At 34.9% G+C, this 26665-nt stretch overlaps 2 protein-coding genes across 2 annotated transcripts; both read right to left on the reverse strand.

The window, feature by feature from the left end:
• Nucleotides 1-199: 199 nt before the first annotated feature.
• Nucleotides 200-17528, reverse strand: LOC105639292 (transcriptional corepressor LEUNIG). The gene is made up of 18 exons (XM_012223300.4): nt 17221-17528; nt 16031-16128; nt 15788-15897; nt 14883-15179; nt 14712-14800; nt 14516-14600; nt 14357-14432; nt 13151-13200; nt 12686-12976; nt 11035-11214; nt 9625-9867; nt 8403-8520; nt 8145-8254; nt 7573-7722; nt 6872-7027; nt 6646-6762; nt 1052-1258; nt 200-660 (listed from the first exon to the last, which is right to left on the reverse strand). The coding sequence occupies exons 1-18, from the start codon at nt 17256-17258 to the stop codon at nt 517-519; spliced, it is 2559 nt and encodes an 852-aa protein (XP_012078690.1). The 5' UTR covers nt 17259-17528; the 3' UTR covers nt 200-516.
• A 1806-nt stretch (nt 17529-19334) lies between these two features.
• On the reverse strand, nt 19335-24596 carry BASS2 (Sodium Bile acid symporter family). The gene is made up of 13 exons (XM_012223301.4): nt 24044-24596; nt 23775-23865; nt 23148-23271; nt 22956-22997; nt 22756-22869; nt 22585-22647; nt 21771-21898; nt 21463-21544; nt 20868-20919; nt 20635-20732; nt 20364-20522; nt 19781-19870; nt 19335-19676 (listed from the first exon to the last, which is right to left on the reverse strand). The coding sequence occupies exons 1-13, from the start codon at nt 24153-24155 to the stop codon at nt 19599-19601; spliced, it is 1233 nt and encodes a 410-aa protein (XP_012078691.1). The 5' UTR covers nt 24156-24596; the 3' UTR covers nt 19335-19598.
• Nucleotides 24597-26665: the final 2069 nt, after the last annotated feature.

Below are 26665 nucleotides of genomic sequence, written 5' to 3' on the forward strand. Positions count from 1 at the left end.
TGTGCTTAAAAATAAAAAAAAGTATTTAAACAAAAGCTGAGTTTCTTTTCAGCTTTCTCTATGTTAGTATTGGGAAAAAAATGACAAAAGAGCCATTCAAATCACAAGATGATGCAAATTTGAGATAAATAATATATATATATATATATATATATATATATATATATATATATATATATATATATATATATATATATATTTATCATTGCATTCATTTACTATGCAATATGTAATGTATGTAGCATTTACAGCGACAACTTTCACTTTAGTCGGTTTCCCCAACTGTAAATCTACATATCAATGTCAAACTTAAACTTGTCTTTCCAGAGATCTTCAGTTAAATTAAAATCTTGAGGTTACTACAGACACTGGGTTAGTGTGGAGTGTAAAATGGACAAAAGCTATTAGCTCATTTGACTAAAAAGGCTGTAACAATTAGCCAATATAAACAAACAGCTGCAAAGGCATCTGTCAGAATACCTGGGAATGCGAGGCAGATCCAAGAGATGCATGAAATCACTTCCAGAATTTGACCATCTTGTCATGACTAGCAGAAGCTACCAAACCAGTAACATTTGACACTGCCAAAGCAGATACCAGTTTGTCGTGCGCAGGTAGAGTCATTGTCTTGTTTTCAGCCAAGTTCCACAGCTCCAGAGTCTGGAAGACCATGTGAAGAGAAAGCGAAAAAGAGTATATTGGTCAATTGAGCATGATAAATCTCAGTTGGTAATCTCTAGTGAACAACAGCTCTTGCACAAAACAATAAACCTGCATCCTTCAATTCACATACATTGACAACTAAGGGCCACCTTTGCACGTTGATATACATGAATTGCACAAATTTTTGTATATTTTGCTCATTTTACTTCTAAGAATCAAATTTTATGGAATACAACAAAACTAAACTGAATTCTACCTTTTCACATTTCAATTTCACTTATGACTAATAAGAGTATTGGATTGCGTGAAGTCAAGATATGAATCAAAGTGTCTATGAGTTGCATTAGATTATAAATCTGCACATTGAAACAAACCAGTAATAACTTGCCTCATAACAACCGATTATCAGTAGAGAAGAATAAGTGGGGTGGAAAACACAGGTATGAAATTTGTTGCCAGAACAGCTCAACTCATGAATGTATTCTCCTTTGCTGCCAGAGCCAACTGTCCACACTCTAACCAAGTCATCGCTCACAGATGCCACATACTCGCCGGAAGGATCCCAACACACAGAATGGATATGGTTTTTATGTCCCTACAAAGACAAATTCCACGTGTAATGCAAAACAAAAGTAGTGTGAATACTTGGCAACAGTAACTCGCTGGGAACAGAACCCCCTTTGAGTGCTTGAAAAAACTACAACAATATTACTAGAACCCTTTTGAGGTTTAATATATTTAATGCTCAAGTCCTGTTGTTTAAAAGATAATACAATATTTTAGTCCTAGTGCTACCATCAATATAATACACAAGAATTTGAGGGTTCAAAGTACTTTATAGATACTATCATACAGGAACTACACTGCAATTACTGTCAATAACAGCTGTATAGTGAGTCAATATCAGCTGTAATTATTGTATATATCTTTACTAATTTGCTATAATTCTTGTATTTAATAGCTGTAATCTAGGGATTTATTGGGGATGTAAATATGGGATGTGATGTGCTTAAATTTAGGAATATTGTAGGCTATCTCTTGTATAAATGTATATGATACAGAAGCATGAAGATATACAGAATTTTCTCCAAATTCTTTTGTCTTGTTATGGTATCAGAGCCTTACGAGATACCTCTCTTGTGTTTTCTTGTCTGAGATAGTTCTCATCTTGTGTTGTTTTTTTCCCCTTTTTCATATCATCTTGGTTTTCTAATCATGGAAAAATCTGACGTTGTTGCTTGCATCAAATTCACAGACAAGAATTACTTTGCTTGGGAATTTCAATTCAAGATTTATGTTCAGGGAAAAGACTTATGGGGACTTGTTGATGGTTCGACTAGTAAGCCGACGGATTCAACTAAAATAGCTGAATGGGAAACAAAAGATGCTCGTGTGAAAAGCTGGTTGTTGCAAACAATGGATCCTTCCATTGCTGCCAACCTCAGACCATTCAAAACAGTGAAAGCGATGTGGGAGTATCTAAAAAAAGTGTATGCTCAAGATAATTCAGCTAGGCGTTTTCAACTGAAGCAAGATGTGTCCACTTACACGCAGGGAAATTTGTCAATCCAGGAATATTATTCGGGTTTTGTTGCTTTGTGGACTGAATATACTGAGATTTTATATGCTTCTATTCCTGAAGCATCTTTGGAGACAGTCATAAACCTTCATCAAACTAGTCAAAGAGATCGTTTTTTGATGAATCTCAGATCTGAATTTGAGATTGTCAGATCCAATTTGTTGGCTAGGACTAACATTCCATCTTTGGATGATTGTTTGAGTGAATTGCTTAGGGAGGAACAACGTCAAAAGACGCAGCATGCCTTAGAACAGCAAGGCAGCTCATCCAATGTTCTCAATGTTGCGTATGCAGCACGAACCAAAACTCGGAACCTGGCTGGAGTCCAATGTTACAGCTGCAAAGGATTTGGTCATATTGCAAGTCAATGTTCCCAAAAATTTTGCAACTATTGCAAAACTAAGGGACATATTATTTCAGAGTGTAGAAAGCGTCCCCAGAATCGTACATCTCAGGCTTTGCATGCTTCAACAACCAATCATTTGGCGGCATCAACATCGAATAATGCTTCTCAACAAGCTGTTCCTGTACTTACTCAAGAGGCAGTTCAACAAATAGTCATTTCAGCTCTTTCTGCACTTGGAATTACGGGTAAAAACAAATCCCTCTCTAAAATCTGGCTTTGTGATTCAGCTGCATCAAATCACATGACTCCATCACTTGACAATCTGTGTAACATTAAAAAATATGATGGGCACTTGAAAATCGAGACTGCTAGTGGGAATCATGTTCCCATTATGGCTACTGGTGATATTTCTTCCTCTCCTTTTCTGAAGAATGTTTTTATTGCTCCTAAAATCACTACAAATTTATTATCTGTTGGACAAATAGTGGAGAATAATTGTGAAGTCATTTTTTCTCCCTCTGGTTGTGTTGTGCAGGAGGTAATGACGGGGAAAACGGTGGCAAAGGGACCTAAATGGGGCAGATTGTTTCCTCTTAATATCCCTGAACCGACCAAGCTTCAAAGTGTGTCTTCTTTTCTAACTACTTCAGTTCAAGATGAATATCAATTATGGCATACGAAGTTGGGTCATCCTAATGATAAGACTATTTCTCTTTTGTTTAATTCTGGTGTGTTGGGAACTAAACCCTTGTCTAAAAATATTGATTTTAATTGTTCTAGTTGCAAAATGGGTAAAAGCAAAACCTTACCTTTTCCATCTCATGCTACTCATAAAAATGAATCTTTTGATTTAATCCATAGTGATGTTTGGGGAATTTCACCTGTTATTTCTCATAATCATTACAAATATTTTGTAACGTTCATTGATGATTACAGTCGCTTCACTTGGATCTATTTTTTACGACAAAAATCAGAGGTCTTTGATGTTTTCCAAAAATTTTTAGCCTTAATCGAAAATCAGTATTCTAAGACTATCAAAATCTTGCGTTCTGATTCGGGTGGGGAATACATGTCACAAAAATTCCAAGTTTTTCTTCAATCAAAAGGGATTCTATCTCAACGAAGTTGTCCATATACCCCTCAGCAAAATGGTGTGGCTGAGCGAAAAAATCGCCATTTACTTGATGTGGTTCGAACTTTGCTCATTGAATCATTTGTTCCACCAAAATTTTGGGTTGAAGCCTTATCCACTGCCGTACATCTCATAAATCGACTTCCCTCACAGACTCTCAATAATCAAACACCATATTTTTTGCTTCATAAAACCATACCAAATTATAAACATTTACATCCTTTTGGATGTGTATGTTTTGTCCTTCTACCACCTCACGAACGAACCAAGCTTTCCCCACAATCAATAAAATGTGTCTTTCTTGGCTACGCACCAAATCAAAAGGGTTTTCAGTGTTTTGATCCAACCACCCAACGGATTCGTATTTCTCGTAATGTCATTTTTTTCGATACCAAAAAATTTTACTCTTCCTTTGAAGGCTCATCCAATACCTCTTCTTATACACTGCTTCCATCTTTTGAAGACAACGTCAATGACTCACCTTCCAACTCTTCTCTTCCAATAACCCGATTTCATCCTGGGATTGTGTTTACTAGAAGACCTGTTCATAGACAAATTCAACAACAATCTGATACTCCATCAACAGTAATGGCACTTGAAGCTTCGCCTGGGTCCCCTCTGCCACCTGAGCCCGACATTGCACCTCCACCACTTAGAAGATCTGCTCGAACCATCAGAGCCCCAGACAGGTACGGTTTCTCTCCAGAAAGAAAAAATGAATCTCATACATCAATGGTTGCTACTTTGTCTTCTATTGCCATACCAAAGTCATATTCAGAAGCAATTAAATCTGATTGTTGGAAGAAAGCTATTCAAGATGAACTGGATGCTCTGGCAGAGAATCAGACTTGGCAACTTAAACCGTGTCCACCAGAAATCACTCTCATTGGTTCCAAATGGGTTTTTACTGTCAAATTGAAAGCAGATGGTTCTTTTGAACGTTGTAAAGCTCGTCTGGTAGCGCTAGGAAATCGCCAGGAATATGGGATTGACTATGACGAAACATTTGCTCCAGTCGCGAAAATGACTACAGTTCGTACAATTTTGGCTATTGCAGCTTCTCAAGACTGGCTTATACATCAAATGGATGTTAAGAATGCCTTTCTTCACGGGGATCTTAAAGAAAATGTTTTTATGCGTCCGCCACAGGGATTGCAAACTGGTCCAAATGAGGTATGTCATCTGCAACGTTCTCTGTATGGGTTGAAACAAGCCCCTCGTGCCTGGTTTGCAAAATTTCGTCAAACTTTGCTTGATCTCTCCTTCCAACAGAGTCAATATGATCCTTCTTTATTTTTCCAAAAGACGACTCAAGGCATAATTATGTTACTTGTATATGTGGATGATGTTTTAATCACTGGTAGTGATACTGTTTGCATTCAACAATTGAAATCATCTTTAACTGCTTCATTTCACATGAAAGATCTAGGGTCTCTTACTTATTTCCTGGGATTAGAAGTTCACAGAAGCACCAAGGGAATCTTTGTAAATCAACACAAGTACATTCAAGAACTAATTCACTTGGCTGGGTTAACAAACACAAAACCAGTGGATACTCATATGGAAGTTAATGTCAAATTTCGTAAAGAGGAGGGTGAACTTCTACAGGATCCTACATTATATCGGCGCCTTGTTGGAAGTCTTATCTACTTGACAATAACAAGACCGGATATCTCTTTTGCTGTCAATTTGATGAGTCAATTCATGGCATCTCCACGCCACTTACATATGGTTGCTGTGAAACGCATAATTCGGTACTTGCATGGAACTCCACATCGTGGTCTATTTTTTACAGCTAACTCTTCCCTTACTCTTGCTGCTTATAGTGACTCTGATTGGGCGGGTTGCCCGGATACTCGTCGGTCTACAACCGGGTGGTGTGTATATTTAGGTGAAGCTCTAATTTCTTGGAAATGCAAGAAACAAGACAGAGTCTCCAAGTCTTCTACTGAAGCGGAATATAGGGCAATGTCTGCAACATGCTCAGAAATAATATGGTTGCGTGGTTTGTTATCTGAATTGGGTTATACTCAAGCTGGGTCAACTCCTCTTCATGCGGATAATACTAGTGCCATCCAGATTGTCGCTAATCCAGTCTACCATGAGCGCACCAAACACATTGAAATAGACTGTCATTCAATCCGAGAATGTTTTGATAATAATGTAATCAGCCTCCCATATATTTCTACAACACAGCAGATCGCCGATATCCGGACCAAGCCCCTCACTGCTGCTCGACATCAATTTTTCGTAAACAAATTGATGCTGCTTGATTCACCAGCATCAATTTGAGGGGGGTGTCAATAACAGTTGTATAGTGAGTCAATATCAGCTGTAATTATTGTATATATCTTTACTAATTTGCTATAATTCTGGTATTTAATAGCTGTAATCTGGGGATTTATTGGGGATGTAAATATGGGATGTGATGTGCTTAAATTTAGGAATATTGTAGGCTATCTCTTGTATAAATGTATATGATACAGAAGCATGAAGATATACAGAATTTTCTCCAAATTCTTTTGTCTTGTTAATTACTACCAGTCAGGAACTAAACTGCACTCAACTTTAGAGTTCAAAGATGAGTGAAATCAAACATTAAGTTGCAATTTCAAGTTATTGAGAGTAAAGGAGTTATTAGATTCAAATGGACCTCAAGATTCAATTTCAATAATGTGGTTGACAACTAAATTGAGGTAGATTTAAAATTCATGAACCTATGGATCTAACCAACTAAAAAAACCTACATACTAATTCAAATGTCCAATTTCAAATGCTTCCATCCAAACTCCAAAGGCAACTTAAGATATTTTCAAATATTAATCATGCATTTAAGCATGAATATGTGTTGTTACATAGATTAATCATAATCAAACAAGATTTTTAACCAGTAACTTGTATATAAAATACCAATTGAGGACCAACCTGCAATTTCAGTCTGCACACTTGGGTCTCAACATCTAGTATGGATATGATATTCTCTGCAGCAGCTGCAAGGATCCTTCCAACATGTGGCTGAAACCTTGTCTGAGTAGCACCACCCTAAAAATAGGTAGAGAGTAAGCTATAATGCAATGAAATATGAAAATAATGGTCAAAATATTAGTTTTCACCAAGATTCCTCCTGAATGTAAAACAGCCACGTTTATACCTTGAAGACTCCAACACAACTACCGTTTTTGATACTCCAATAGCGAATCTCACTGTTATTATCACATGAACAGATAAGGTCCTCTTTGCTTGGGTGGAAATCCACTGACATGACAGTTGTAGAATGTCCTGTAAATGTGCGAAGTGAGTAGCCTGGCTGCAAATTGGAACAATTCATTGAACCAAATAATTAGATGATTGGGTTGTGTATCACCATAATAAGATCACTGAGAGTTTAGGTAATTCATCTCTATCAGACATGGTTCCTCAAAAATGCAGGTCTAACATGATGAGATTCACCACACGTCTTTCTTATCAGTTTACTTCAAACATTATTTTCAGCAGGTCCATTCTCATTACAACTCAACTAGGGTCACTCACATAATTATTGGCAATCAGATACTACTATTCATTAAATCGTACACACAATTAGTGACTAAATCTCTTTGTAAGGCAAAATTCAATAATTGCAGTTGAAAAACAAATTATAGATGCCTCAAAGTAATAAGGTCACAGATATCTCATAAAAGTGAAGCAACCTCATTTCTGCAAACATTTTCATATCTATGTAATGTTACAATCGTCCAAAATTTGGTGCAAAATGGATCTAAGTAAATGGAGTGTATCAAAGTTCAGATTTCTATCCATTTTGAAACAAATATATATGGCAAAATTTTATGAGGAGAGATCATGTTTACTAACATTATCAGCTTCCCAAACCCTGACAGTTTTGTCAGCTGAAGCTGTAGCAAGCCTCGAGATGCTTGGGCTAAAACGAACATCAGTGATCCATTGAGAATGTTCTTCAAGGGTAGACTTTGCTGTAAAAGACTCTGTGCACCAAAGCGTAGCCTGCCAAACATAATAATCAACCAAATGGAAAATTTTGTCCTTCTAAAACAATTATTTTATATATATATATAATATATATATATATATAAAGAATGAAATAAGAAGAAAAAGAAGAGTTTCAAATGAAGCAGCATTGAGGTTCCCCTCCATCATTATGAGTTACCGCAAGCTTAGCTATTCAGGTCACTTGTATCATCCCGAGAGATAAGGGAATAGGGATTAGAGTTAAGGGAGGGAAAGGGTTGGACTCTCCCAACCATGCAATTGAATTTAAACCCTTCATCATTTGTTTTTAACATGAGGAGTTAAGGGAGGGGAAGGGTTGGGCTCTCCCAACCATGCAATTGAATTTAAACCCTTCATCATTTGTTTCTAATCTGTTACCAGAACTTAACAAAAAAGTGGAATTAGCGAGAATTCACCTTTTTGTCATGCCCTCCAGTTGCAAGCAATTTTCCATCTGATGAGAAGTGACAACATTCAACTTTACTTGTACTTGCTGGAATATGCCGTATCTCCGAAAAAGCTAAGCCTACATTAGAATAAAACTATTAATTCCTATACATAAATTTTACATTATTATAGAATCAGAATCATTCGTCTCCTTCCCATTTCATTCCTCATGTGTGAATGTGACTAGGGGTCATAGCCAACATAGAAGGATTGGCATTAAACTGTACCTTTGCTGACATCTGCAGACTGACCAACTCTATCTCTAAGATCTGCAGCATCATGAGAGAAGAATGAGTCTACATTGTCCTCCAGAGTTCTATCATCCACAAAACGGTCCATATCAGCCTGCAACAAATTTACTTGATTGTTGAACATTCAATGGAGCGGTACTAAATGCAATTCCTCCCAAGCGTAGTCAATAAATCTTAGAAGGATGCAATAATCAAGTATCAGGAAATGTAATGATAGCCATTTCTGCAACAAATAGATTGTGAATGGAATAGAAACCTATATAAAATTTCTCAGTTAAGCACAATACACCACTTTGGACCGAAGAATTAATATAATCTCTGGCGGCTCTTCCAGATTGTGTGTTGATACTTATTTTGTAGATCAGGTTGATGCATGCAAATCAACAAGTAAGCTTGTTTTTAATTATAAACAATTAGGACACAGTTGAACAAGCTTGTTTTGACATCCTTTCACCATTTTACAATCCCCCAAATCACGAAAAGATGTTAAGCCATATCCGAAGTCTCAATTACAATGAAAGCCAATCATGGGATGCATAAACACCCCAAGCACACCTTTCAATTAAGAAAATCTCAATATGGCAATTAACCATAATTCGCATTAGGCGGGTCTGCCCTCATCCCCATACTTGTTTATTCTCACTTACTTTCATATATTAATACCCCAAGGGGAAAAGAAAAAGAATTGAGATCATGTATTTAGCACATTATAAATATTAAAATGGTGACTAAATACACTTCCCCTCCCTAACCAACTCATTTTGATAGTAGCAAAAATCTGGGGGAAAAGCGCTCTGACCCATCTCTCTGCATTTCTTCCCCTACCCTCATCATCTCCAAACACCATGATTGATTATTTTCGCTCATATTTCATAAATCTCTTCGTTGTGGAGATAATAAAAACTTGAAACAGTACATTTTCTCAGCCTAAAAACATGGCAAACATTCACATAAATAGGTTTGATGCTTGTGAACTAAAATAAACTAAGGAATCAAAGTGAAACTGAGATAACTAAAGCAGGAGTATTTGGGAGAAATTGGCCTGCATTGACAGCACTGAAGTGGAAACATTTTGAGAAAAGTGGTTCCAAGCTAAGCAATCCAAATGGTGTAAAATTAATGGAAATCACATCGAGATGGAAAAGAAGCCATAGGTGAGATAATTCCAAATGAAATTAGCAAGAAGAAAATCACCAACCAGTTCATTTGAAGCTGATGCAAGGGAACCCAATCCGTCAGAACCAAACATAAGCAAAGACTTGGAACCACCACCATTGTGTGACAAATTGGGCACTGAAACAGCATCACCAGGTGTGTGAGTGGAAGGTGTTGATGGAGAACTTGGGGATGGTCCAGTGGTGTTAGCAGTGCCTGAGCTATTGGCAGGGCCTGAGGAGGACCCAGGCTGCTTTCTCTTTCGCCCAATTTGACCTTTTGAAGCCTTAAACAAACAAGAATTTCAGTCAGACGCCATGTATACCATATAAATAGAAAACACAGACAATTTAAAACGTAACATTCAGGTTCTGCAGGGACAAGAGCAACAAGGCAGCAGGAATTGGCCCCAGCCCTCCAAGCCCAAAAAATTTTCCCATATAACATAACATACAGTGTTATGTTATTTTAAACACACTTAACACCCATCCTCCACCCTGGCTCCTCCCAAATAAAAATAACAATAGTAACTGCCCAAAAAAATAGAAAAGTCGAATTTTACTACATATTTTAGTTTGGAGATAAAAGTAAGATAGATTAAATGAAGAAAAAATGGACAACTTTTGCATGTCCTCAATATTTCATAAAATGGAATTTACTGACAAATATCTAATTACTCATTAGCTGTTAAATATATAGGGAGCTGCAGAAAACAGATATGTAAGCGTGCATGCATTCAAACATAGATTGCAAAACTAACTTTAAAACAGAAAAGGAGAGATATAGAACAGAAAAGAGAACGTAGGAAAGCAGCATAAAAATTAGCTTTCACAATCCCTGGTGATGCAGATTTTAAGACAAAAAATTTGCATCAGATAACATCATATTATATGAACTTTGAAGAACTGCACAATATATTCAGCCAAATGCATAAATTCACCCCTATACTTTATGCAAAAAGCTTTGTGGCAACCTCAATTTTTACTTTGATCTATTGCACACTTCAACTTATAACATTGCACCTATGAAACAATTCAGCTTGCAAATTTATTCTATTGAATGCTTCAAAGTAAAATCAGATTGATTAAACACTTATTGAATAATTGAAAAATGTAAAAATTATTTTTACAAAAGTTAAAATAATCCATCAAATCAACATTTTGCACATAAACCCCAGAGTGAAGATGTGTTCAATACTACCAAAATTCATAACTTCAGGGGCATAATAGGTCATCTATAAAGTTCAAGGTGTCACAAATTTTTTCTTGTAAAGGACATAGGTGAATTTATATATTTGGCTCAATATATACAAGGATAAAATGTTATGACAGACAAGCTAAAAACACTAAGTGGGCGTGAGTATTGTGTGTGACAAATGATTGGAGAATGCTAAATCTCTTAGTAATTTCCAGTAAATATAATTTGGAAAACTAAAAGCTACTTGATAGCTAACCTGGTCGTTTCCTTGAAAAGTGTTTGACATGCTACCATCCCCTGTTATGCTGCTAGAACCAATTATTTTGTCTTGCTGTTGAAGGTGGTGACTTGAATTTTGGGACTGTTGACTCACAAGTGGATGCTGTGGATACTGTTGCTGCAGTTGGTTGTTCTGCAGTTGTTGCTGCTGCTGCAACTGAAACATGCAACCATAATTAAACCAATTCTTCCAAGAAGCCAAGAGACCAGATATTCATATGGAAAATGCAGATAATTACAAAATTTAGGGTAAAGTACTATTTAATCCCTAAGGTTCGCCAAAATTAATTACTTTGTCCCTCTATTATAATAAATACATTAAAATGTCCCTAAGGTTTAAAACATTAAATTGAATAGTCCTTCCATCCAGAAAGTAGAATTTTCACCGTTAAGTATAAATATTAATCAAAAGATAAAAATGCCCTCCCTTGAACCATCTTCCTTCTCAGTTCAGAAATGGCCTCCGTTAAACCATCTTCTTTCTAGAGGTAAAATATCAAAGTTGAAGATTTTTTTTTCAATTTTTATGCTTCATTTTTCCAAATTCTGCTATAAACTAAGTAGAAAAGGCAGTGTAAATATATGGGAATTACTAATTTTTGTTTGAATTTTGAAATTTTCATAAATTTTCTTGAATTCAAGAAATAAAAAGAGCATCAGGACTTGAAGATGGCTTCTGCTTTCTCAAGAAACTAGTAATAAAATTATTCTGATAATAATAAGCGACGACTTCCAGATAAAAAGAATGAAATGACTAAAAATAATATATCTGGACAAGAAAATGAAGAAACAGACAAAATCAAAGCACAACTAAAAAATATGCCAAGTAATTCAACATATCCATCGAGATAGAGACACCAAAAAAACATGCTGAGAAATATCATCTGCATGTTAACATTACTGAAATTAGAAAAGAAGAGAAAAATGCATGTTTGATATCAAGCAACTAAAATTACCATACAAAAACAGAGAGTACACTAAGATTTCTCGTTTGTAACAGAAGCAGAGTTTGTGGGTAAATCTCTTCATCACCTTTTTTTTGGGGGCTCGAAAAGAAAATCAAAACCAAGATATGCATTACTCAAAAATTCTAAGAAAATCATCAAACCCATATTCAAATTGATTTAATAACTAAACCCATTGGAGACGGGGAAGATTGGAGATGAGGAGCACAAAATTGGAATAGAAAGCAAAGAAAAGGATAAGAAAGAAGAGAGAGATAGCAAATTTGAAGAGAAGAGAATAATAAAAAGAAAAATCACAAGTATTAGTGAGAGGAGTATCTTAGCACCAATACTAGCACTATTGTCCATCCATTTTTGCTGAAGGTTTATGTGAGATATTAGGGATTGGCAACAGTTCCAAAATGGGGTTAGGATAGAAATGAGAAGGAGAACTGTCTGCATATAGAGAGGGGAGGATACTTCTGTCTTTCCATTAATATTTAATGGTGACAGTCCCTTTTTTTGGATGGAAGAACTATTCAGATTAACTGTTTCAAACTTCAGGGACGTTTTATCGTATTTATTAAAATAACAGGACTAAGTAGTTGTTTCAGGCAAACCTCAGGCTAATAATACTTTACCCTAAAATTTATCAGCATTAAGCACACGGTAAAAAAAGAATACCTTAATCAGTAGATCTGTGTCTCCACGGGTCAACATAGGACTATTGACTTGCATTGGTGATCCAAAGTTACCAAGTACATCGCCGGGATTCAAGGGCCCATCCTTCCCAAGACCAATATTCTGGTTATTGAGAAGCATTCTAAGTTTTCTATGCTCTAAATCATTGGCAGATTGCGGTGCCAAATTTTGCTGCGCGTGAAGGAGCAACTGTTGGTGTAACTGAAGTTTATTGAGTGGCTGAGGGGATTGCATCAACCTTTGCTGCTGAAGGAGCCCAAGCTGATCCACTCCCTAAGAAAGTGCCAAGGATTGATTGGTTCAATCTAAGGTGTACTTTAATGCATTAAACTAGCATATGGTTTCCTAGTTCTTTATACAAATGTTCACAAAAACTTCCTCTAGAAATTTTGATATATTAAGCAATCCATATGGAGGATCATATCAAGCATGGGTTTGAAAACTTACAGTTAGAGGCCATCCTTTCAAAGTCAAGTTGCTTCCCCCTTGATTTGGTCCTGAGTACGCATGAGAATAGATGTTAGTTCCAACTGGCCACTGAGGTAGAGATTTTTTTTTTCCCTATTTCTTGCCATGTGCCTCTACAAAACTAATGATATTTGACAAGTGATGACTACAGTGAAACTCTATACATTACCGAAACAAACATAAAATCAGAGGGTTAATGCATCAATATATACTTCCTAATTTCAATGAAGGATATAAAATCGCAAGATAAAAACTTCTTTTAAGATTATACTCATAGGGCTCAACAACAATACAGATATACTTGAGCACAAATTTAATATTCTTATGGGCATTCACAAACTGGTGTATATTCTTCTACAGATTATTGCTGATGATGAAAGTCTTCTTAAACAAGATAAAAGCATCTTCAGAAGCTATTCATAGGGCTCAAGAACAATACAGAAATAACTTACGCACAAATTTAATCTTCTTATTGGCATTCACAAAAAGGTGTATTTCTTCTACCAGACTATGGCTGCTGATGAAAATCTTCTTAAACTTTTCTTCGCTTTTTGGTTACATAATGGAAGTTTAGAGCTCGAATTTTGCATTGCTAGAAGAGATATAAAATTGGAAAACGTCCACAAACATATATATGTTATAAATAATATTGAAAAACGAAAATATTGTAATTAATCAAAATTTCACTGCATGGACATCCTTTATCTCTCGTCTGTATGGTCAACAAAAAATGTGCTTTTGTCTATATTAGACATCTGGTGTAAATCAACACTCAATAATCAATTAAACTATGGTTTTCAAATTATACAGCCAAAACATCAACTCAAAACCATGAATCTCTAATGAATTATAAAGATAACACAACAACTGTGCAAGCATGTAAATGCCCAGGCACATTCAAATATATGTTGAGTTGAAAATTTAATCCTGTAAGTTAAAATTTTCTACGAACATTCAATTCTAAGCCCCATGCAACATCTGCTGAGGTCAAGTGGATTAATCATCAAGTATTTGCTCTAATACTCAAACATCACCAACTTATAATCATAAACTCCTTCTGTACCATAGGCTACAGTATCAATTAAGGAGATTTGTTATTCTGCTGCTCAATTTTTCCACACTTCATATAAAAGTAAAAAATAGAGGAAAAAATTGGTAAAACTGAAGATGACAGTAAATAATTACCTTGAACTCCAACCAATGATCCTTCCATTCCAATAGTTCTGGGATTTATCATTGCATTAATCTCACTCTTTATGTCCTGTTGCAGCAAAATGAACCAGCGTATAAATAACAAATATGAAGCACCATGGATTATGTATAAAAACCCAACATAAAATTTACCTGGGTAGACACAGCAAGTTGCTGATTCCGATTTTGAGCTTGATGCAAATTTCCTGAACCTCCAGCTGTACCATGCAGTGTTTGCCTACTCAAAACAAATAAAGTAAGGCTAAGCTACTGCCAAATTGACAGCCCAACGATGGAAGAAGACTCAAACATGCTCATCCCAATAAAAGCAATTCTGTGGAAAATGTACCCTGGAGGCTGGCCACCTAATGCAGCTGCTTTCAATAATGAGGCACGACTTGGATCCAGAAGCTGGCCTACATTATCACCTAACCTTGGCTGCATGATAGAATAATGTCAGAAATGCAAGGATAGACGATTAAACAGAAGTAAATCTTAGATCTCTAACAAAATTGAGCACCTTCATAGCTGCATCATCCAGAGAATCTCTCTGAAGTGGAAGCTTTAGTCTATCCTCATACATTTTTGTTGCCAAAGCATTTGCAGTTGCAGAGTTATGTCTCGTGGCATCATTAGCAGCAAGCGCATTGGTGGTTCCATTTGTATGCTGGTTACCATCTCTTCGTTGCTGCTGCTGCTGCTGCTGCTGCTGCTGAGCATGTCTCTGTAATAAGAGCTGCTGCATTTGCATCTGCTGATGTTGCTGAGGTTTTGGATGCTGTGGCTGCTGCAACTCCCGTGCTTTGACCATTTGAGTCTGCCATATTCAAATATCTTCATCTGTAAGCTTTTCTAAGCTTTTCAAGTATATTTCCAACATAGCAATCACACCACAAATGCATGAAGAAAGAAAATTGCAATGAAATATTCTATAGTTTTATTTCATCAATGCAACATAAAAAATATTTATTTCGTGCAGAAAGTGGGGAACAAACAATTGAGGGCAAACTATGAAGAACCTCTTATAATAAAGTTAAATATTGTTTACCAATATAAATTTGAAGCTAAATTTACAAATCCAACATATGGAAAAAACTGCCCAAAGGACCCTTATCTTCCCTTTTTATTGGGGTGGGAAGGAACTACCATAACCAAAAGAAAAGAACAAAAATGTCAAATAGACAATTAAAGGCATGTATGCATTATCAGCTAACTATAAATGCAATTTCATTTTCCTCAACTGATTACACACACTATTTGGTAGGCTGCAGAAAGCACGATGGTGCAATTAGGACATACACTATAAATGTGCTTGGGACGAGAGAGAAATGATGCCATCAAAACAAGGAATGTCAAGAGAGTTAAACAAAAGAAAAATTAACGAATTTAAAGAATAACTAAAAAAGAAAAAAAACATGAACTGACCTCAATGTATGATGCAGCAGCTTCTGAGTGCTTCTCATTTGTCCTGGCAATAAAAATGTCCCAAAACACAGACCACCATTCAAAGAGAAAACCACCAGGTGCATCAATGGCTGGAAAAGAAAAAAGTAAAAAAAACAAATCAACACCAGTAGAGTAAACTAGACTGAAAAGGCATAATTTGAGATGTCAATTTTTGCCTTTGTTTTCCCAATCTCTCTTTCCATTAAGTGTAAACAGTCTTACCGACAGGATCTGTGGAAACTTTGCCTTCAGCCTGAAATGCCTTTGCAGAAGCATTTAATTTTCTCTTCAAAAGGTAATCATATATGTAAACATCCAACCTTTGCACCAAGGAATGAAAAATAAAAATCATTCAGAAATCAGTAATATTAAAACTCTATAAAGTAGACCATGATATAAAATGATAAACAGATAGGAACACAAGACTTAAAAGCCTCAACTGCTAAGAAAATGCAGATGGGCGGCCAGAATCAAAAGTATTGTTCTAAAGCTAGTTTCCATTTAAACCCTCAGACAGATGAATTGCCCACGCCACTGAATTTAGCACAATTGTGAAGTGACAAATTTCTTCTTCCAAAATAAACACCCTACATAGAGTATAAAACCTTACTCCTCGATTGACTTCAAAAGAACAGTCAAATAATCCATTTGGTTGTGAATAAATTTCTCTCAAGTACAATTTTGAATCAAACTTTAGCTAAACTTCACTCAAGAAAGCTCCTCGAGACCCTTTTAAAAATTTAAAAAAAAAAAAAAAAAAAAAAAAAAAAAAAAAAAAAGGAGAAGAAGAAGAAGAAGAATTTTTCATTTCCAAAACAAGCAAAGCAATTTTTACCTTGGTAGATGTATTTAAAACCTCTTTCGGAGAAAACACACAACTCAAAATTGGGAACAACATAATAAAAACACAACAAACCCAGTATCACAGAAGCCAAAAGCAGGACGTTGCTTCCTTACACTTAAGGGAACTAACACAACAATCAAAATGTGGATATACAGGAAACACAAACCCCATGGGGTCAAGTTCATGCCCTTTCATACAATTCAAAAAGATCCCACTAGCAATCAAACAACAAAAGCCAGAGCTCAAAACCCTAACAAGTACTGCACATGAAAACTTAGAACTCTACTGAAAATCTAACGGTTAGGAAATACGAAGCAAGCCAACGGCCAGAAATCAAGGGGCCATCCCTCCAAAAAAAGAAACGTACTTTGGGAATGGGAATGCTAAGAAACATCACCAGAGAAAAAAAAAATGACACTACCACTCACCAGAACTGCTCATTAAAAAAAACCCAAACCCTAGAACCATACACCCATTTACCCAAAAGTATAAAGCTAAAAATGAGCAAAACCCACAAAATGGAAGATACAAGAGACGCAATTGAACTAAATAATTGAGCGATTCTTACATTTTATCAGCTTCCCAGTTCGTCTGAGGCTGGGACATGATTACAAAGTAGAGGTTTTGCAACTTTTGGTTAAGGTTACAAAAGAAAATCCAAAAAGGAAAGCTTACAAACTGTGAAAGGAACAAGAAAGTCCAGCTAAAAAAATTCTTGGGTTAGATTCTTTGACACATGTTCATCGATTTTTCAAAAGAAAGAAAAAAACAGAGTACAAAAGCAAAAATGGGTGCCACGGCCACCTTCTCCTCCACTAGTAGATGTAAGGCGATAATCTTGGTGCGCAAGCAAATGTTTTTATTCTAGTTCGCTCTGATTCTCTGCGTTGCGCGAGTATAACCATTCCATTTTCTTTTCTTTAATTTTTTTAGCGCTCTTTTTTGTTTTTTTTATTTTTTTTTCCTTTTTCACAATTGAAAATTTGATTCTAGTTCGTTCTAATTACTAATTTACCATTACCATTTTTACAAAACGAAGATGGTTTCTTGAAATTTTTCTCTTGATCTTTTTCATAATTTTTATTTTATAAAAAGTACTGTTGGATGTTATTATTCGACTTTTAACTTACTTAAAATACTAAGAATCAACATTTAATTGAAATTCACAATTAAGTTGTATTGTTCCATTGGTCCACTTTTATTCATTGTTTGAAATTCTTGATAATTAAATCACTTATTATATCATTTTTTTTATCTTACCTAATTACTTTAGTCTCAATAATTACAATTAAAGGTTGATAAGATAGATTTTAGAAAATTATGGAAAATAGTCAGTGATTTATAGGTCTCAATGTAAAATTAAAAAATAATAATTAATACTTTTTAATACTTTATCCATTTCACTTTAATAGCAATGTTTCATTTTTTATAATAATTAATAAAATATAATTAGAATATATTATTTTTCTAAAAATACATAGTAAAATATTTAAATTCCGCTTCTTAAAATTTAAAACTTTCCATTTAATTTTACTACAAAATCAATGTTAATTTTATTTTATATTACCATTAAAGTTTTTACAGTTTCATTTATTTTTTCCATCAAAACTTGTGAAATAAATCCCTTGATATAGTTAAAAAAAATATGATTTTCAAATTTATTCATAACTAAATTTATAAATTTTCCATAATAAAAATATTTTTTTAATCTTTATATTTAACAATACATTTCTTTATCATCAAACAAAACAAAACAGTATTATTAAATTTTCATTTACCAAATTTTCCCACAAACACAAAAAAAAAAAAAAAAAAAAAAAAAAAAAAAAAAAAAATTTACTATACTTTCTATATCATACTTTATTTTACCTTATTTTAATGATTCCTCCATTAATCATCCAAATAAAGTGTACGATTGGCAGAGTCAGTTTAATTATTTAAAATTCAAGGTGAAAAATCAAATCTGAATACTTTTGCAATTTTAATATTTTGTTTTATTTTGAATATGACTTGGGTAAAATTGAATACAATGCAAAACCTTCCAAAAATAGTAAAGCAAAATGTAATTTTCCATTATAATTATTTTAATTCGGAAAAAACAAAAAGCTGAAAGCAACCCAACCAAACAAACCCGACACTCAACCGAAGAATAAGTTGTAGCTGTAGAGGTTTATTATTAGGAGTAGTGGTAGCTAGCTGTAAAATGGCTTCCTATTTTTATGTAAACGCCAATGTTTAGTAGGAAGGAAAGCTTGCCTTTGACCTTGAGATGAGAGTGTTCTGCAAATCACATTTTGGAAAAATAGAAAATTTCGTGTGTTTCATTTCCAGAAAAAAGACAAAGAGGATGAATTTGACTTGTCAATTCCCCACCTAATTTTTCTTTTTGCTGCTTTTTTTGATTTTTAACTACAGGGACAAGCATTGAAAAATGCGTTGCCAATTGCCAAACACTAAAACCCAAGAATAGCACGAACCATGCAACAATGGAAAAAGCTTCTTTTATGGATGAATATGCATTTCTCTCGTGGCACGAGTAACGTTTTTAATGCCAAAAAAAAAAAATATTCCGTTGTAAGCTAATATTGCCGAACAGTGTCTTAATTTCATTATCAAGGGATATATGTATATGGATCTAATTCAAACTAAAACTGAATTTAAACCAAAACTTGCAACAGGAGCTTTTGAACCAATTAGTACGACAAATCACTTGCCCATCATAAATTTATACGGTTTCTTATTGTAAAACAAGAAATTCAATTAACATGCATATCCTAAATTTAAGGCTTATGATCTACCTCAATTCTAAAACCTCTACCAGTCCCTAAAATTGAAGTAAAATGGGTGCAAATGATACAGCTAAAATATAAAACAAGGTGGAATTTTTCCATCCATTGATAGCAATACTAGTCAAAGCAACAATAAGGGCAGCAGGGACAACACTTTTCATTCCTTAAAGTCATCTTTGTCATCAACAGGAATTGGCCTATTCCTCCAATACACTGCAAGAGCACTCCCACCAAGCTGGATCGCAGATCAAGGAAGGAAATGAGACATTGAAAGTAACTCTAATAATAATAGACAAAAAGATAATAAGATGCTCTGAGTGAGTGCAGTAAAATTCTTACTGCCATGCAGACGACGCTAACAGCCGAAGGCACAGCCACGAGGGGATTTGTAAAATGTTTCTGGGCAAGTAAAAATCCAAGGGCAGAACTCTGCAGATGTAAAGGAACAAGTTAGTGTAGAAAACTAAGGAAAAAAATTGCTAAGTATTATTGTCTTTGCACATTGCTGATTAAAGGAGTATTGTGCATCATAATTATTGATTAGGTTAACCGATGATCCCAGACGTGCAAAGTTAATTCCTTTTCTGCACATGGTTACAATCAAACCTGATATCATATGACTGACACAGCATAATTCTTTCATCATGTCATATTTTCACTTCATTTTCTAAATTTTCTAAATAGAACTAAATCAGGTAACATGAATTATGATCATACATCTTGTTTAGAGGTATTACTACTATCACGCTCTATATAGCAATTATAGCTGTATGTATATGTGCAAATAATGGTAAGCAAGCATGTCAATGATACACCAAATATGCATCACAAGCAGTAAACTAGAATTGCTGTTTGAGGCTGAGGTGGGTGGTTCCATTATGAAAAAAGCTCGGGCTTAACATATAATCATACTCATACTTACCTGCATCCCACATTCTATGGATATAGTACGAGATGTGGATTCACCAAATGATATTTTTGACACCCAATAACCAAGAGCAAATGCAGCAGCATGCAGGACGGCTACTGGCAGAATCAGTTGTGCTCCTTGGGTTTTCAATACATCAGATACTTGCCCAATCTTGAAAAAGGTAATAATAAAGTAAGTCCTAACTCAATCAACTAGTGCCAAATAATCAAAACAAATGTCAAAAACAACAGTAGGCGCTTCAGCAGATATATTTGTAACTTACAGGACTAGCACAGAGCAGGGTTGTGAGAATAACACCAATCAAAGGTGTTACTGTGATTATTTTTGAAGTAAATTTAGGGAAGAATTCATTTGATAGCACTGCCATGAAAGCAAGATTTTGAGTGAGTTGAAGATAACATCTGTATGCCAAAATCTTTGAGTTAACCATTAGAGGAATGCCAAATTTCAGTGCAAACAACTTAAATGCATAAATTATTCTAACACCTCTATTACCTCCAACAATAGTTGGCACTAAAACAACCTGGAAAGTACTAATAGCCAGTCCCTGAAAAGATGGGAAAAGGATGGAATTGTTAAATCAAATACCAGACACTTTTGTATAAATAATGCATAAAAAATTGCAGACATTTCCAGAACTATGGCCCCAGGGAACTTCTGGCACATTCCATCCTCATATTTCTTATATTATGATACTGAGCTTTAATCATTTGAATATGAACACTTCATAGTACTGTCATCATATGAATGGCTACTCAAGAAATGGGCATAACCATCAATAATTTTGGATTTTAGGACAGAAAATTCATGATTGTCTCCTTAAACTGCAATCTTATAGATGCATTATTCAGTCTGGCAAGGTATCTACCAAACCCCACATATAAATATTTTTACGGTGTCAGAATCACTTTGGTTTTTAAGCTACTCTTCATGTGGACAGCACCAAAGGTTCAGTGGTATTAGGACAGGAAGCATTCAAGATGACTGATCCATCAACTGTTCAGCATTTTGTTTCTTCCAATCATCAATTTCATTTTGCAAAAATTCAAGTGATGTTTAGGGAGGTAAGGATCAAGCCTATCTAACATACTGCAGCATCAACTGGAACAAGTTGACCGGCAAGAAGCTTTGTTAGGAGAGGTGTCATGATGATAGCTCCAATGGTTGAACACCTACAAAAAATAAGAGATAAAATTAGTGAAAATGTCTAACTGAAGTCCAAGTTTACAGATACTGATAAAAGATGTAGATTTTTCACAAATTCTCGTTCTTCACTAACCAGTTGCTCTAGTATGGAGAGAATCTATCTCACATACCATACGCATTTTCAGTTAAATGCAAAACGCACACAACTCATATTCACATTTGAATTCCAGAATTAATAGAAAATGCACTTACGTTGTCATCAGAACTGAAAGTGCTACATTTCCTTTTGATATATAGGTTGCGACATTAGATGCTTGACCTCCAGGACAGCAAGAGACCAAAATAAGGCCAGTAGCCAGAGGTGCCGACAGTTTTAGAGTCTGAAAATCAGAAAGAACGTGGTTAGCAATTATAAAATCTTTACCAAGTTCATCATGATGCAGAATAATGACTACAAGTTGTTCACAGAATAACACAATTATGATTGTTGTCCACACCAATTTAACACAAAAGCAGGAGCCCCGTAAGCAGAGCAGGCCTAGCTGAAACCAAAAGTTATCACTGACTTGTGACAAAAATGACTTGTGCTCCTTGTAGATCTCCAATCTTAATCAAACTTACGACTGATTCAAATTGCAGTATATTTATATGATCCTTGATCAACCTTCCATGGCCAACGACTAAATATTGATAAAACAAATAGTAATAAATTGAATTTCAAAAGGGAAATTGCAAGCTAAACCTCAACATGACATGACCAGGTAAAAAATATTGCAAAAAATAATTAACGGAAAATATATGCTGCACTTACTAAAGCTAAGGGTTCCTAAAATATCACCTTCATCCTAAATAACATCATTGGAAGAAAGAAGGGTCCACAACATTGATCCATTTAACTATTTTTTAGAACCATTAGAATCAGAATTAGTTTATCCAGTGTTCAATGACAAAACCCAGAGCACACATTCATTCTTATGGTTTCTATAATCTGGAATGACATAAAGATAAAGGAACACACCCAATGGGAAAGTAATGCTATCTTCTAAAAAAAGTTGCGAACAAATACCATTGCGATAGTAAAGCCTAACATTGGTTTGATCAAGTACTGAGCCAAAAATCCGACACCCACCTGCAACAAACGAAAATATTTTTAGGGTAGGCAAATGAAAGAGACTTCATTCAGTTAATGTAACTGTCATAATTAAAAGTAATGCAAAAGATGCGAGTCAGTTCTTACAGTCCATGGATTTCTTAAACATCGTCTAAAATCTTCAAACGTCAAAGTCAATCCCATTGAAAGCATGAGGAAACCAAGGCCAAGGGTGAAGAGATCTGTCTCCAACCATGTAACCTATAGAAAGGCACCTACAGTTGGTTAAGCAACAATATAAATTTTGTAAGTACAGTATTATCATTAGAACAACAACCAAATATTACCGCAGAAGGCTTGTAGATGCCAACAATGGTGCCCAGTATAACCTGTCTCCATAAGTAAACATTTTAGTATGCAGAAGCAATATTCTGGAACAAGCATTTCAAATTCAAGATTGAGTTTTGCCAAATACATCTAGTGAAATTAAAGTGTTTATGAAATCTAATCAAACTGTAACAAGTATACTTGAAACATACCCACACGGGGAAAAGGGTTGTAAGAGTTTCAATTATCCTTTCATACGTGGTCATTCCACTGGGTGAGCTACTGGGAACATCTCCAGGTACATCAGTGGCAGCTTTGCACAAAATTTGTGAGTTCCTACACAAAGCAGTCAAATTCTTATTATACGGCATAAAAATGTAGTAGCAATCAATTAAAGTTCAAGAATCTTTTAATTTTCCTGTATATGCATATAAACTAAACACGCTGAAAATAACGGCCTAAAGGATAAACTTGTATAATAAGAATCAATTAAAACGTAACAGTACTAGATGGTGCTCAAAGCTGGGGCAGAAAAAGGATAAACTTAAAAGTACTACCAAAAGGAACTTTTATATGGTGAATTCAAAACAACAAAAGAGTCCCATCAAATGATGGATATAATAAAAGTTCCAAGAGTACAAGGGCAACCCGAAGGGGATATATATACTTTTTCCTTTGGGCTTTTTTGAACAACTATGATAAGGTTAACCATGTTAATAGTATGCTTTCCACATAATTAACTAACCAAAACCATTACAGCATGATCATTTTATCATACTGATAATAAAATTAAATCAAAATAACACGCAGTGATCAAGCACTACGTTACAAAAAGATACCTCGAAGGGGCTGCAACAGCAACAACAGGGCTTCGCAGCTGGCTTTGGATTGTACAAATTCTTCCATTTTCAGGGACAGGGACCCCGAGGTCTTACCATTCAATCCACAGCATAATTTATTAAAAACATTTAATACATAGCAAAGAAACTGCAATAGCAGATAATAAGGCAAAAAAAAAAAAAAAAAAAAAAAAAAAAAAAAAAAAAAAAAAAAAAAAAAAAAAAAAACAGAAAGCACATAAATATAACCGAGCAGAAACCAGACATACCCAGATAAGATCTTAGCCGACTGGAAGAGGAATAAGAGTTTGGCCTATAAATAGCTTCACGATAATGCAAATTGCAATCTTTTAGCACAAATCTAGATATGGAAGAAGCCATTGAAGCAGCAGCAAGAAGGGATCACGAGGGAGATGAAAGGGTAATGGGTTTAAGAGGGGGTTTTTAACCTTCTAAAGTTTTGACATGTGAGTGACTCCAAAAATGCCGGAGTCTAGTTTAAAGCGGATGTACTGGAGCTATCGTGGAAACCGATGAGCCACACACACACACACACACAGTGAAATGCAATTCTTATAATCTAATCCAGAGGCTTGATTGAATGATTTCTCGACTTGACTCAAATTTTGGTGATACAAAGCAAATGTGTCACGTTTGCTGTCGTTTTGTACAGAATTTGGGTCCACAGTGTCTAAATTTCTCTGACCTGAAAACGATCAAAACAGAAAGTGGTTTTCCCATGTACGCATCGGAGAGAAAGAAGGAAGGAGTTCATTTGCAACCGCAGTAAACAACTATTCAAATAATTGAGGAGAAAAACATTTATGGGTTTGAATTACAGAGATGAGCGCTCAACGTTATCCAGTAACAAAGCTGTTTATGATTTTTTTGGAATGTTTACAGATATTTTTTTTTCTCACTATTTCAATATTAAATTATTAATCACCCTGTAATTTTTTTTTTACCACCACCCGAGGTGATAACCCAGTGATAAAGGCCTTGTCATTTACCATCAAGATTCCATCTTCCATGAAAGCATTTCATTACACATAATATTTAAATATTGAATCTGGTGAGGAGTTTGGTCCATTTGAAGTGGGTTTCTTCAGGCCAGGCTCCTGCTATCATGGGTTAAAGATTACAACGCTATGATTCTACATGAATGGATCCTATAAAGGTGTATTAAACAAGGACATCAATGCTTGACCGATGGCCGAGTCGACGGGTACAACGACTAATACACCTAATTATCCCTTTTTTTGTTAAAAAAAATTCATATTTATCTTAAAAATGCATGTAAAAGTTATGCTAGATATGCATTCATTTGATTGCATTTATCGAATCATAACGACAATTAATGTAATACCTTTATTTAATTGGATTTATCAAATATAATCTAAAACTATATTTATTACTGCTATCCAAATGGAGCCTAAAAAAATTTGTTTTTTCTAAACAAGAAAATGTACTAGTGCTGCGACTTGAACTAGTGACAATAGCTTCTTTACCTGCCAAACAGCACGCAAAGAGCACGGCCACCTCCAGTGGGCCTAAATCACAGTATATATTTCTATCCAGGATATGGGCCCCTAGATCCAAGTCCAACAAAGTATATGGAAACCGAAAAAATAGTCTATTGGGCTTTCCATTTTTATTTCGTGCAACAATTGATAACTCAGAAGTACCCGCTTTTAAAAAAGTCCAAATGTGCATTCTGGGCCTTCCGTCAGCTTTGCTTCTGCTCTTTATTAGGCTTTCTTGTCGGTTGAGGATTGAGAGGCATATCGTGTGGCCATAATACTCCTATCATATACAATATGAAATAGATTTTGAATGAAAATTTAGAAAATCCAATCAATGGGTTTTAATTATTTGAGATTAATATAGAACAGTGTTATTGTCACAACGATAAATTTGTTGAAATGATACTTTAACTATCAGTAATCCAAGAAAAAAAAAATCTGGCAGTTGCATAATAGTTCAAGGACCAAAATGCACTTATTTTATAGATAAAAACAAGAAATTTACTATAAAAAAAAGGAAAATTCAGAGTTTCAGCTGTAATTTCTCTTTATGGCAGTTTATATCATCCATGGAGACGCGCAAAAAGGTTAGTTTATGTTTTCTTATTCATGCTGTTAAACTTCAACTTAATTCTAGATTTGGGTTTCATAAATGACTCTAGTAAATATTTAAGATTTATGTTTTAAGTTCTCATACATGACTCTAGGAAATTTATATGTAAGATTCTTAAAAGGCCTAATGCATAGATTTTTTCCTGGAATTTATGCGATTTGTTTCGTGACATCTTCAAATTTATGTGGAAACTATTATAATTCTACATTTTCACATTTTAGTAATAATTATGTTCGGTAGTAAAACCAGGACTCTAGAGTTAAGGAGAGCACTTATGTAGAGTTATTTTGGGCGCAGGCAGCCCTCTACCATCCATCCCATTGCATTCCATCGTCTCGTATTGTACTGTACCGTATCAGACCAGATACATCCATTGAGTGAAGAAAGCTTCTCTTGTTCGCTTCTTTCCCTATTTCCGGATCTCCACTTTATAGATATATTATAGGTTGCCTATAAAATTTTTTGAAGTCACGCACCCCCTCAATTGCATGTGGCTCAGCCACTGATTGTGCACCCTGTTTAAATGAAATAACTTTATAAAAGTTTAATCTTACTCTACACCTTTACATTTTATTTTTGCAAATCGTATAATTATTATTGAAATATAAAAGTGTAAGATCATGATAAGTCCTTCATAAATTTGAAGATACCACAAGACAAATCGTGTAAATTTCAAAGAAAAATCTATGAATTTGGCTATTCTTAAAATCTTTGTTGAATCATTCTTGTAGTCATGTTGACTTTGATTAACATAA

The sequence above is a fragment of the Jatropha curcas genome, chromosome 8, assembly GCF_041381405.1.
Source record: "Jatropha curcas cultivar XTBG-Jc1 chromosome 8, XTBG_Jcur_1.0, whole genome shotgun sequence".
NCBI lineage: Eukaryota > Viridiplantae > Streptophyta > Magnoliopsida > Malpighiales > Euphorbiaceae > Jatropha > Jatropha curcas.